Source organism: Panulirus ornatus, chromosome 46 (genome assembly GCF_036320965.1).
Source record: "Panulirus ornatus isolate Po-2019 chromosome 46, ASM3632096v1, whole genome shotgun sequence".
NCBI lineage: Eukaryota > Metazoa > Arthropoda > Malacostraca > Decapoda > Palinuridae > Panulirus > Panulirus ornatus.
Window position 1 is genome coordinate 33,398,351 of NC_092269.1, and position 13,417 is coordinate 33,411,767.

The 13,417-nt window shown below is 36.4% G+C and overlaps 1 protein-coding gene across 15 annotated transcripts in view; it reads left to right on the top strand.

Moving 5' to 3' along the window:
* Positions 1-13,417, top strand: part of LOC139763203 (1-phosphatidylinositol 4,5-bisphosphate phosphodiesterase delta-4-like) — a 152,831-nt gene that overhangs the window by 123,203 nt on the left and 16,211 nt on the right. For all 15 annotated transcript variants that reach the window (XM_071688961.1, XM_071688963.1, XM_071688967.1 and 12 more), the window contains 4 exons: positions 5,379-5,472; positions 7,861-8,040; positions 8,946-9,087; positions 10,009-10,163. In XM_071688961.1, the coding sequence (XP_071545062.1) occupies positions 5,379-5,472; positions 7,861-8,040; positions 8,946-9,087; positions 10,009-10,163 (571 nt within the window). The remainder of the gene's footprint in view (positions 1-5,378; positions 5,473-7,860; positions 8,041-8,945; positions 9,088-10,008; positions 10,164-13,417) is intronic.

Sequence of the window (13,417 nt, forward strand, 5' to 3'; positions counted from 1 at the left end):
CTTTAATTCTCTTCCAAATTTCATGGAATGTATTTATTTTATATAAAAACTTTGAGTTGCTCCAACGCAGTCTCAACCTTTGCCTTCTGTAATACTGCAAAATACAAAATTCTGTGCCATTGTAAGTGCTGAATACTTTGTAACAGTACTCACTAAATGATTCAACTTAGATTAAAATCTCTACTCATACCACCTTTACACACAAAATGCTTTCATTGTGTCTAATCTGTAACCACTCTTCTGGCATAGCCATCTGAAATTTCAGTAGCCCTAATTGATTCTTTCACTGCATCTATTTCATCTGCGGTCTGTCATGAATATTGCACAGTCAACATGTAGAGTATCGAGTATCATTACACTTGCAGTGTTTTACATAATGAAACTCAGGACAAAGTGTTCTGATATATTCTCGTAGGTCTTGATTTGTATTTGTATGCCTGCTTACTTCATCAGCCACATACGACTTTGAATCTGATTGAGTTATACTTACAGTCCTAGTCTTTTGATTAAAGAAAAATTAGCTTGCATTGATTTGATAATTCTCTCTCAAGCAGAGTTGTGATGCTCTGGTAATTTATGTATTTTTATGTACCTGTTCAAGTGTTTCTCTTAGCAAAATTATTTGGCTTCATGATAATGTTAATCAATGCTTTTCTTTGGTTTTATTTCTCTTTCATAACCTCAAAATATATGATAAGTAGCAACACTTTTCATAAGCTTTCCAGTGCTCTTTTTCCTACTGTGGATGTAATATATAGAGATCAGTTCTTTGAAATGGCAGTCTTGTCTTAGCTCTTTTGAATCCATCAACACAGCATACTTTTATTTTTATCTACAACTTTTTCCTCTGCTTGTTGAAGTGCAAAATTGTGATCTTCGTATCATCTTCCCTGCCTGAAAGTAGTTCCTCACCATTAACCCATTCACTGTTGTGGGTGCATATATATGTATTACCCTGAGAGTGCTGTTGGACATACACATATGTCTTAAGATTTTTAAACTTTCCTTCTCATATTTGAATAGTCCATTAGTTACAAGAAGCACATAAGATTATGTGCCATGTATTCCCTGCAGCCAAAATTAGCCCACAGAAAAACCTTAAGCCTCACAGTTACCCATAGACCAACTTAGCAGTGAGAGTTTATATTTGTGCTCCTAGGCAGTCCCACCCTTGTTATTACAGAGAAGATGGGTGAGATTTTGAGGGGACTCAGTTGATGACAGCCAGCTATATGATTTTGATATAGATCAATAAGAACCACCCTTCAGGAGGAAAATGAGAGCAAAGGATGATGAACTTAGTCTTGAGTATGTGTTAGGTTTATGATTGGAATTCAGTTGTGGTTTCAGTGCATTACACGTGGCAGCTAGAGAATGGATGTGAGCACATAGCTTCCATTCTTTGTCTTTTCCTAGGGCTGCATTGCTACTGTAGGAAACGATGATCAAGTATGAAAAAAAGATTAGAAATCGTTGATTGCTGGAACTGCAGTTACATAAGAATAGAATTATTCTTGTTGTGGAGTCAATTCATCTATATCTCTGATGCCTGTTCCCTGTGGGAACTCCCATCAAGGGGGTGGCCATGGAAAAAAGAGTCTCCACGTATTCCTCTTCTTACATGCCTCATTTGCCTAGGTCAGCAGTCTGGCAGGTTTAGGGGTGCTTGAAAGGTAAGTCAGATGTTTGCTGGTGGAATATTCAAGTGAGGAACTATGAAAATTGCTTTTTATGCTTGGGAGAGTGTGTGAAAAGAGAAAGCTAAGGTTAGATTTGAATAACAGAAAGATTATTAGGTTTAGCACAGGAGAGAGACTGATTAGTTGTGGTGTAAGTTTGAATTTAAAAGATTTGGAGGAATTGAAGTGTTGAAGGGACCTGGAGGTAGACATGGCAGCAAATGGAACCAAGGGAGCTGAAATAAGTTATAGGATGGTTGAGGGGGTGATGGTCCTGGGAGCATTGAGGAATGTTTGGAGAGGTAACTATCTGCAAAGGCAAAAATGGGCATGTTTTAAGGTGTGGTACTCCCATTGGTGTTGTATGGATGCAAGGCATGGGCTGTTGTTGAGAATGTAGGGAAGAGGATGAATGTGTTAGAGATGAAATGATTCATAACAATATATGCTGTGAGGTAGTTTGGTCGAGTAAGAAATGATAGGGTTGGGGAAAGGTGTGGTCACAAAAAGAACATGGTTAAGAGAGCTGAAATGGAAAGGTCTGGTTACAAGAAGAACATGGTTAAGAGAGCTGAATTGGTTTGGACATATAGAGAAAATGAATGTGGAAAAGTTGCAACAACAGGAAGAGCATTACAACAACAGGAGAGCATTACAACAGGAACAAGAGGATTCATGTATATGTGTCGGAAATAGAGAAAACAAGGGGAAGTAGGAGACTGAAATGGAGATGGAAGGATGTAGTGCTTGGGGCCTGAACATGGAGGAGGGTGTAAATAGTTCACAGGATAGAGTGATTGGGGTGATGTGGTATGCAGTCATTGATATGCTGTAAATGGTTGTTACTTGGGCATATGAGGCAGTTGAGGGAAACTAGGGAAAAGTCAGTGGGATATGGTTGTGGATAGGGGGCATTGGTTTTGGTGCCTTATACCTGACAGCTAGAGAATGAATGGGAGCAAATGAGGTCATTTCTTTGTCTGTTCCTCATGCCAACTCATGCAGGAGATGGCAAACAATTATGAAAAAAAAAGGAATAACAGTATAATGTAAGTAGGAACACTATAATTGGGAATAATATAATGATCACAGTGAAGTGTGTGTGTTATGCCATTAAGGGGGATGCGTCATACACTTGGCCATGTTGCAGTGTGAACATTTATTTATTTGATATTTTTATCACAAACTAATTAACATGTTACTATACTGATTAACATATATCATCTGCTGGATGAAAAAGATCTGATAAGACAAAAAGAAAACATGAATTTTCAAAAGCTGTATTTAGAATTACTGTATTGAGAGCATACTGAATCTTTAAGAGTAAATTCAGTCAGTGGGTTAATTATGATATGATGTGTTGCCATTGGAATACATCTGCACAAGCTTTAGAAAATGCTTGTTCAGCTATATCCCAAAATAGTAACAGAGAGATATTCATGAAAAAACTGTTTTTATGCAAAATGTCACCATATGAGCAAGTGAAACCCATTATGTAAGAGTGGTTACAATCCTGAGCACTAGATTTCTGTATCTTACTCTTAAGTGTGTAACATCTTAGCCCAGCAGTTAATTATCACTGAAGTACATGTATGGGTTTAGACAATATTTGATTAATTTTCTAGAAAGTGATAGTGATGGAGGATTGAAGTAATGGGGAATGGGTTGGAGTGGAGTGAAGGTTACTGGGAAAGAGATTTAGTTGACTGTGGTTGTGTACATTACCCGAGAATGACCAGATTCAGCAATCTTTTCAACTGGAGGCCTAATGTACCAGATATTAGCTTGTCAGGCTTCTTCCTTCTCTACAAAGTTCTCTGTAGCTACATACAAGATCTATTAGCCCTTCAGAGAACATAAGGACATGTTTATGGCTCAGGACCTCAATTTTGTGTAAATGGTTGAGCATTTACGTTAATCACTTGATTGTAAAGTATACATGGTTGGATATGTTTCTGCTTTCTTGAGTAGTTTGTCTGCCTCCAACTGTAATAGCTTTTTATTAGTCAAGTTCACTGAATGTGATTCCAGGAATTCAGATACTTAATTTTCTTCAGTTTCATGAACGGCAACATTGTTGGCAAGAGTCTTAGTTTTCTGCTTAACCTGGGACACTGTTTTTGCCTGTCTTGATCATGAGAAACCATGTGAACAATCAGGCCATACTTCGTCTCAAACACCATTCATTGTTGTGACATCATACCATGACAAAGTGATGTAGTCCTCCACTCTTATATGGAAGGCTTACCTTTTTCATCATCAAGGAGTTGGCTGCATGTCCTTCTCAAATGATACTCTGTGAAGTTGATGGTCATGCTTTGATTCATGGGCTGAAGAGGAGAAGTGGTATTATTTTGAAGGAACTCTACTTAAACATTTGGGTTCATCTTAGTCAGGTGCTTAGGATAGCCTGATGCATTGTTAAGTATAAGCAATTCTGTATTGGCTAATTTTTTCCTGGAACAATAGTGCTCTACAACTGGACAGAAAAGTCAGTGAACCATTTTTAAAAAATATTTGATACTTTTGGTTGAATGAGATGGTTTTGGTATTACTTACTCTGAATTAATAAGACTTTGGTTTGCATTCATTTCTTTATTGCCATCTGTAGTCATTACAATATGTGAAATAGACAGATTTTTATGAATGAGGGAATGATACATAATGCTTTTAAATACTTAACTCCAGATTTCAGTCATAAAACATTCATCACCTGCAATGTACCTCGGTGTTTGTTTATTTGTCATTATCTAGTGCCATTCTGATTTTACAGTTATTATATCAGAAAAGTTGGGTATGAGTTTGCAGTTACTAACCCTATGGATGTTGTTCTGCATCTGTCTTGCCTTGTTGACCATATTGCACTAGTTCTAAAGTCCTTAAGTAGATCATTATGTTAGTGTAGCCTATCAAAATTGATCTCTTAGGCAAACAAGATGAATTATCTTGTATTTTGTATGATGAAAAAAAATTTGAGCTGTTAAAACAGTTAACATCCTCACCTTCTTGCAGTAATTATATAACTTAAATGGATAACATGTTGTCCATGGTGAGCCACAACTGCTGGTACCTAAACCACTGATAGTCATCCGTTTACATATTTTCCGTACTTGATTTAGATCATTGAATAAGAGAAGCTAATTTTAGGTGATGTGTCTTGCTAAGAATTCTTGCAAGTGAAGGTACCTACAGTCGAAAATACTGACCATAGGACTTTCAAATACTAGGTCCATAGTGCATGTATAAATGTTGCTGAATGATTGGTTTGCTCAATTTGACAATTATTTTAGTTTGTTAGGTTTGTTCTATTTGAAAAATTTATATTTTACAGTCTGTTAAGCTGAAGGGATTATAAAACCAAAGCTCAAGAACTGAATGATTCATAGCATTGCTTTCAAATCAAATATATTTTCTTTCCTTACACCCACATTTCTATCAGTTTAAGTCAGTCATATGAAGCCATTCCTTAGAGTATTTGTCATTATTGATTACTAAATTGCAGGTATCTGATAAAGAAATATAGTTAGCTTGTGCGCAGAATGACCTAAGCTATGTTTGAATTATAGACAAATTCTGCTAAAGAATACATGAAATTGCACAATCTGTTGCAAGTGAAGTTCTTTCTTTCACTGATTTTTTTTTTTTTTTTAACTATTACCTTTGGTCATGCTTATCTCATTTTTCTATTTCCCTTTACAGAAGCCACACAAACCTCTAGCTCCCGAATTAACTCAAATAATTAATGTATGTGAGGGCAAGAAGTTTCTCTCTTTCCATGATGCATTTGAAACATGTAAGTAAATGTTAACAAAATTTTGCCTCAAAGCATCTTATGTAGTAAGCTTTTTAAGGTTTTTGTTGTTCAGAAAAGGGAGTTTACTATGTTTATTGATAAAGAGAATGGAGTAAATACTTTATTTAGATTAATTGGAAAGTAATTGAAAGTATAGGTTTGATAGGGAAAGACAATTGCACAAAATTTTGGCTCAAAACATCTAATGTAGTTTGCTTTCTATTATCCTTATAGTTCATAGAGTAAAGTTTAAATTTTTTTGTGAAAATACTATATATTGTATCATGATAATGCAAAGAGTAAATTTGAGCTGGGAAGAGCTGACGGGGATCATTAGATGGAAGGGGAATTAAGTTCCTAGGTGTATTAAAGTGTTTAGAATGAAATGTTTTGTCTCTAAAGGGCAAGAATGTATTTGTGTGAAGATATAATGGTGCTGACGGTATTTTGTAGGTCGATGTGCTGTCATTGGTCTGAAACAGGGCATGTAAAGCACCTAGGGTAAACCATGGAAAGGTCTGTTGGATCTTGTTGTGGATAGGGTGCTGTGGTTTCAATACATCACACATAACAACTAGAGAATGGATGTGAGCGGCTGAGGCCTTTCTTCCTTTGTCCCAGGCACTATCTCACTAATGCAAGAACTGGCAGTTAAGTATGAAAGATAGGAAAAGAAAAAAAGAAGGGAAAAGATTTACACTGGGAGGGACCCTAGTGGCTGAGTGCTTATCTGTCTACAAGTATATATGACAAGATTTAACCAAAATGGCAGAGCTAACACAAAGTGCTCATTGCACAGAGTGAGTGTGAGAGCAAACAGGACAGAGGGAAGGAGGAACGAGTGCCTATGCCTCTGCTCACTGACCTTGCCACCAACACCACCACAAGTTTCACTTTCACGTTTACAACTATGACTTTGGTTGATTTCACTTCAAAGAGAGAACTAAGCTCATTCATAATGCAGTGGAGATGTTTCTGGCAAAAACTGAATATCAGATTTCTTTTCTTAAATGTTGTACTGAAGTGATTAGTTAGTTTGTGCAATATGTCATTGTACACATTATTGCAGTGTATGAATTTGGATTATATTGCCACCACAAGCAGGTAGGAGGGAACAGGATTAAGCAAGCTCCCCCTACCCTGCCACCAAAACCACCTTGTATTTTGCTTTCAAAATCATTCATAGAATTGGCTGTTTACTTTATGTATACTGTGTTACTATTTTGTTGACTATAAATGCGGTACATTCTATATTAATGAGAAAGTAACCATCACATAATTACTGAACTTGTTAGCTAGTGATCACTTTGGCAATTGCATTTTTCCCAGTATCTGTTTTTTCATGAATACCAGATACTGATGATCATGTGTAGTGGGGCCAGAATATTCAGAAAAGCAAGAGGCATGCATGGAATAGAATGAACTGGATTAATATAGTATATGAGGAGAGCTGGAATGTACTCTTAGTGCACATATGAAGTAGCCAGGGTACACCACATAGTAGTCTGTGGGACTTGACTGCAAGTAGAGAGTAGACTCTGGTTTCAGTACATTATACAGTACAGCTATAGAGTGGATTTGTGCAAATGAGGCCATTTTTCATTTGTCCCTGGCATAATCTCGATAATATGGTAGCAGCAATTAGGTTAAAAAAATGATCCTAGGTTGTACATTCTAACACTGTATCTCATTACTGTGCTCATCAGGACCCGTAAGATCCTTAACATTGTTGTACCAAGTTATGGTACTTGATCTGTTCAAAGGTCTCTTATTATGTCTGAGTATTAGGCCATATTTTAGTTGGAAGATTGACAGTAGTCTTTCCACATGATGTTTGACTTCTTTATCTCTCATTTAGCAATTTCATATATGCAATCTTTTAGAACTCTCATGTCAATGCATTTTGAGTAACTCCTGTAAGTACATACATTCATAGTTTGTTATGGTTTTTCAAACTTAATCTTAAATCTACACGTATGAAATTATTTCAGGTTTTCTTAGCAAAGTGGATCATCTAATTTGCTCATAAAACTTTATATAGCAAAAGGTTAATTCCCTTCTTTCCTTATTTTCCCCTTGCTCACATATTGTCTCATTTGGCACCCCCCATCTCCTCATCTTGGTCTTCATTTTAGGTGTGCAGGCACTAAACCAGATACCATGATAATTTTTTTTCTACTTGGAACTCTTAGCTTAATTAGCTTGATTATATCATTTCAAAATGACGGTGTAACATATTATTTACAACATTATACAGTATACTTTGGTTTACCCTGTCAGCCTTAATGAACCTTCATTTTCTCCTTGCTTATAATCATACATTTAATAGAGTTCTACTTTGGCCACTGATACTCTTCAAGCTGAATTTAATGTTAAATTTTTTTTCAGACAAATGTGTTTTCACCCCATCCATAGGAGAGACAAAGGCAAAGGGATTATTTGAAAACAGTCCTGATGACTTTATAAAGTTCACAGAGAGGCATGTTACCAAGGTTTATCCTCTTGGCACTCGAACAGATTCCTCTAATATCAAACCTTATCCCTTCTGGAGTGTAGGCTGCCAAATAGGTCAGTATTTTAGTTATGGTATTCCTTGTTACTTTTGTTTATTTTTTTTTTATGTACTATCATTAAATGTATTCCCACATACATGAGATGGATAAAATACATGCAACCAGGGATATTTTGGGGGAGTTGATTATTTAGAACTAGTCTTCAACATTAACCATGCAGACTGGAAGAAGGTCCAAATGCCTAAAATTGATTAGACTTGATACCCAGTTACCTGGCTTGTATTATTTAAGCATATGTTACTGTTTATATCCCTTCATGTGCCACTTAATGACATACAGCTTTTCATTTTTGGTAAACAGTAGACTTCAGCATGTTGACTTTGTTTTGATTTAATGCCTCTTAATTAGAAACACAAGAACCAAGGCAGTAGAAGATCCTTAAAGTATCATTGGTATGTTACATGGTAGAGATAAAACAAGTTATCTTTGCTCTTTTCCATGTATGGATATTTTTTCTTTAGTTTTCTGAATCTGCTATATGTGTAATGAAAGGGGATTTATTTAAGTTCTCTTGACCAAAAGGTTTAGGATGATTCATTTAACTGAAGCATTTGGAAATTCAGTTTTTTTCAAAAGATTGCATGAATTTTTGCAACTGACTTTTATTTGTAAAGTTAAGACAGGAGTATATGGTAAGTGTAAGTTTAGCTGTTTGAGTATATGTTATTGAAGTGGATACATTTACTAAAACAGTGAAGGGCTTAGGAAGTTTTGAAAATAAGAGTGAAGATTCAGACAAAGGGGCCTGATAATTTGGTTGTTAAGAAAGGGAAGCAAGAAAGCTGTATTCTCAAAAGTAATTTATATTCAAAATTTGCATACTAGAAAAGGTTAGGTTTTACATTCAGGCATGCTTTAAACTGATTGGTATTCTTTTAATTTTGTATTTTCTATCTTCAGTGGCTCTGAATATGCAAACAGAAGACAAGGCAAACTTTTACAATGAAGCCCTCTTTAATACCAACGGCAATTGTGGTTATGTGCTCAAACCGGATATCCTTCTAAGAAGAGAACCATATAGCCCAAGTGAACTTTCAGACAGGTTTGTGAATGTGTTACAGGAATAGTTGTAGACTTGGGAGTTCATTTTGAGATAATACATATCTGTAGAAGCTTTCATTAATATTGTATAAAATTTTTATGAAAACTTAAACCTGCTCAGTTTTTAGGTAGTTCTTAGCTCTGATTTCTATCTGAATCTGATTTCTGCCTGAATCTAAAAGATCTGTCCATCTATTTATATCTCTGGTGCCCGTTCCCTTCAGTTCCCTGAAGGGGTGGCCATGGCAGAAGAGTTTCTATAACTGGTAAACTCCAGTGCTACTTCCAAGCCTTCAGTACCTCACCCTTAAAAGGTCACTGGCAGAGGGGAACTTTAGCACAATTTTTCAAGATGCTCTTACCTAATGTACCTACTGACTGCTTCTGCTGTGTGACTACATAATGTTCCAACTTGTTACTTCTACCTGATGCTCCTGCCTAATGTTCCTACGTACTACTTCTACTTAATGTTTCTGCCTAATGCTCTTGCCAGATTTTCTTACCCATTACTTCTCTCTGTGCTCCTACCATTTGCCAAAAGGTAGGGTTAGTGGATAGTGCTCATTACAGGAAAATCTAGTGTTAGGAAGAATGCCTCATTCACAAAAACATTAATTAACCATTGAGACATAGCATTCTCACATGTATTTCTAACCACTTTCTTACCGCAGTACTTACACATGTGCTACTTCCACAGTGAAGGTACCCAACAGCATCCAGAGGTTTTCCATGCTCACTATATGATATCATAACTTTACAGAAAGCTTTTATGTCCACTTTAGATATGCTTTTTCTAAAGATAAACTTTGTAATTTCTACAAGCTCAGTGAGATTCAAGTAGCACTCACTGCTCTTGGATTGGTGTCCAAGCTTTACCTATCTTCTTGAGTTTTATGTTTTATCACGTGATATCTGCTTTCAGATACACCAAAATTGTGCGAGTGACTGTATTGAGTGGTCAGCACCTGCCAAATTCTATTAAAAAGGGTGACATTGTTGATCCTTACATACAAGTAAAAGTTCGAGGCCATCCTCAAGACAAACAAAAGCAACGCACAAAAGTTGTGAAAAACAACGGTGAGAAATTTACTATTATTTGAAAGTTTACTTGCATATCATTTTGAAATGATATTAAACTGGTTTCTAGACGAACATCATTACTGACATTAGCATTCTGATTTGAAGTTTAGTATCAAAGTGCTCGTACAATTAAGACTGTATTTATCTTATGTATCCATAACTGTATGAAAGACTGCAAAACAAAAATTTTCAAATTGTCCTTCATTCACTGAAGGTGGAGATATGTTGTTTTAGTACTGGGCTCTTTCTTCCAGTTTTTTCCATTAGCTCCTTGTCTTGTGCGAATGTACTTCTATGTGTTAACATGTCTAATGCAACCATATATATGTAGGCTACGTTTTCCCATTTTCAGCTAGATTCAGAGGTGCCTTATTTGGTATGCAGAATGTCACTAGTAGCAGTGATTTTCCTCAGGAAGAAATTCTGCTGTTTCAGTTGCCATTACATTGCTGTGTAGCCATGTGTGCTCAGCCCAACATATTAGTGATTGTCTCTAGGGCATTAATGATTGTGATAGACTCACTTGATATTGAATGTGATTTTGATCATAACAAGAAAGTGATCTTGATTATGATGTAGAGGGAGTAAGAGTAGAATACCCTAGGACAAGTGATGGCATATATATGTAGATGTCTTAGGTCATTATGCAGTGAATAACAGAAGTCTGTAGGAATATATGAATCATATGTATATCTGAAAAGTTTAAGATAAGTGAAATTTATAGAAATTAACCGCATATGAAAACCCCTGTGGAACATAAAGAAACATTTTAAATGACCAAGTGATGGCATATATATGTAGATGTCTTAGGTCATTATGCAGTGAATAACAGAAGTCTGTAGGAATATATGAATCATATGTATATCTGAAAAGTTTAAGATAAGTGAAATTTATAGAAATTAACCACATTTGAAAACCCCTGTGGAACATAAAGAAACATTTTAAATGACCATTATCTATAATGTACTTGATATCATGTTACAGAGAGCCTCCAAAAGTGGGGTGTATTATTATTTTAAAATGAAAACAAAGACATATGTGAATCATTTAAACCAAATGTGTCTGTGGTGAGGCATTAAATTTACATAATGTCATGTCTTCAATGATAACATAGTCAGTAATTCATCTCAGGGATCTCCATAGAGATGTGTTTTGTCTACTGGTCAGGTTTTGTGATTGGGAGCATATGTGAAGAGGCAAGTGCAAGGGTGAGGTATGTCGAAGATAATTACATTGCAGTTAGTACTCTGAAATTTTTCTTATGGATTGTGTTTATGAGATGTTTTCATTGTGTGTGAGCTGCTTTGTAGTCAGTGGTGAAGAAGAATAGTATGTTCTTGTGGATGAGTTTTATGTCTTTTTCTTTGTCCTTATTTTTTGTCTTCTCTTACAATTGTGCTGTTATAGATAGATGGGAGGGAGTATTTGTATATGAGTATGGTTTCTTAAATGAGGGCTTTGTGGATGTTGTGTTCTTGGAATTAGTTGAGTATTTCCGTGTGTTTGTTGTTGATGATAATGATGTTGAGTTGTCCAATATTTCGTTTGTTGCTGGGTTTCTGAGAGGATGAAGTACCAGGCAGATGGAAACTGGAGTGAATGAACTGTTAGTGTTCCAAGAGCATTTAGTTTGTCTTTTAATGTTGTTGGTGTTGGGAGTGAATGTCATGTGTCTGATATATATGATGCCTGGAATGTTTGTTGTTTTGTTCAGTGGGTGTGGTTTTCCATCGTAGGTTACTCGATGGTGTAAGCTGGCTGTTTGTCTCTGTGGGTTTAAAAGAATGGTTGAAGACTTCTGTGGAGATGCAGACATTCTGTTCTGTATTGACTGTCATTCCATTTGTGTAGAAACTATCTTTGTTGTTGTTACCATGGATGGTGTCAGGGTGTGATGTGATTACAAGGTTGTCTTCCTATGAGAGGGCATTCATGTTGTGGTTTGCTATAGGTAATGGAAGATTGTGTAGGAAGAGATTGAAAAGGCTTGGAAAAGAATTGTTCCTTGAGGAACTCCACTTTTAGAGTTCAAGGGTTTCAGAGGTAAAGCCATTATGAATAACTCTGGCACATAGGAGCCAACAATTTTTGGTTATTGTTGTAGAGGGTAGTGTCAAGTATCTTTTGTGTGAGGATGTGTCAGGGAACATTGTCAAATGCTGTATTGATGTCTGTTGCCACTAGTATTTTACAGGATGTGGGTTTTGGTTGGTTAAAGCCATCTAGGATGTTTTGTGTTGTATGTCATTGTGTTGAGTGGTGATGGAGTGGTTGGGTCTGAAGCCATGTGCTGTAGGTGAGAGTTGGACATTTAGCTTCATTCTCTTGTGGATCAGTTTATGCTGACTTTTGGATACTGAAGACCTACATTATTTAGGCTGATAGGAGGAGGGGAAGTTGTATGATTTGGAGGGCTGTAGGATTGGTATTATATTAGCAAATGTCCAGAGGTTGGTAAATTTTGTGTAGCCATAATTGGCTGTATAACAACTGGGTCAATGTTTTGAGTGAAAGTGTGACATGTATTTTGGGCCTCTTGCAGGAGAGTTCTTTAGGGTTTTAATCAGATTGCTTCTATCAGAGGGGGTGAAAGGTGGGTGGACTGTTATTTCTGGATGGATTTTGTGTAGGTTTTTCATGACTTTTCTGTTTAGGGGTGAGCTTGTTTTGTGGCTAATTTTTTTTAGTAGCATCATATGAATATGTTTGTGTGTTTTCCTGGAGCTGGGATGTTACTGGAATCAATCGGAAGGGCTACATGAGTGGGCGATGGATAGCACAGCAAGTTCCCTGTTTCCAGCATTAGTGAGCTAGCGCCAGAAACAGATGAAGATTTGGCCTCATTTTTCTCATATCCACCCCATAACTGTCATGTCTCATTCACCAAAACCAAAGCTCTTTATCTACAGCCAGGCCTCATAGATCTTTCCATTGTTTTCCCTGATCACTTCATGGGCCCTGGTTCAGTGAAAGGACAGCACTTTTACCTCTGTGTACCACACTGCTCGAATTCACTGTATCCTGTGCACACTTGACAGCCCCTTGATCCTTTTATTATTGAAAAAGGGGTATGTGAGCATTTTCCATTAGGATCAAGCAATAGTGAATTAGTCTGCCTTTTTAATATTTGTATAAATGAATTGATGATTGAGAATCAAACATTGATTATAGTGTTAAGAGATTTTTAGAAATAGTAAGTGAATGCCATATCACTATGTAAGGGAGGGTTCCTTTGTAAAGATGGGGAAAAC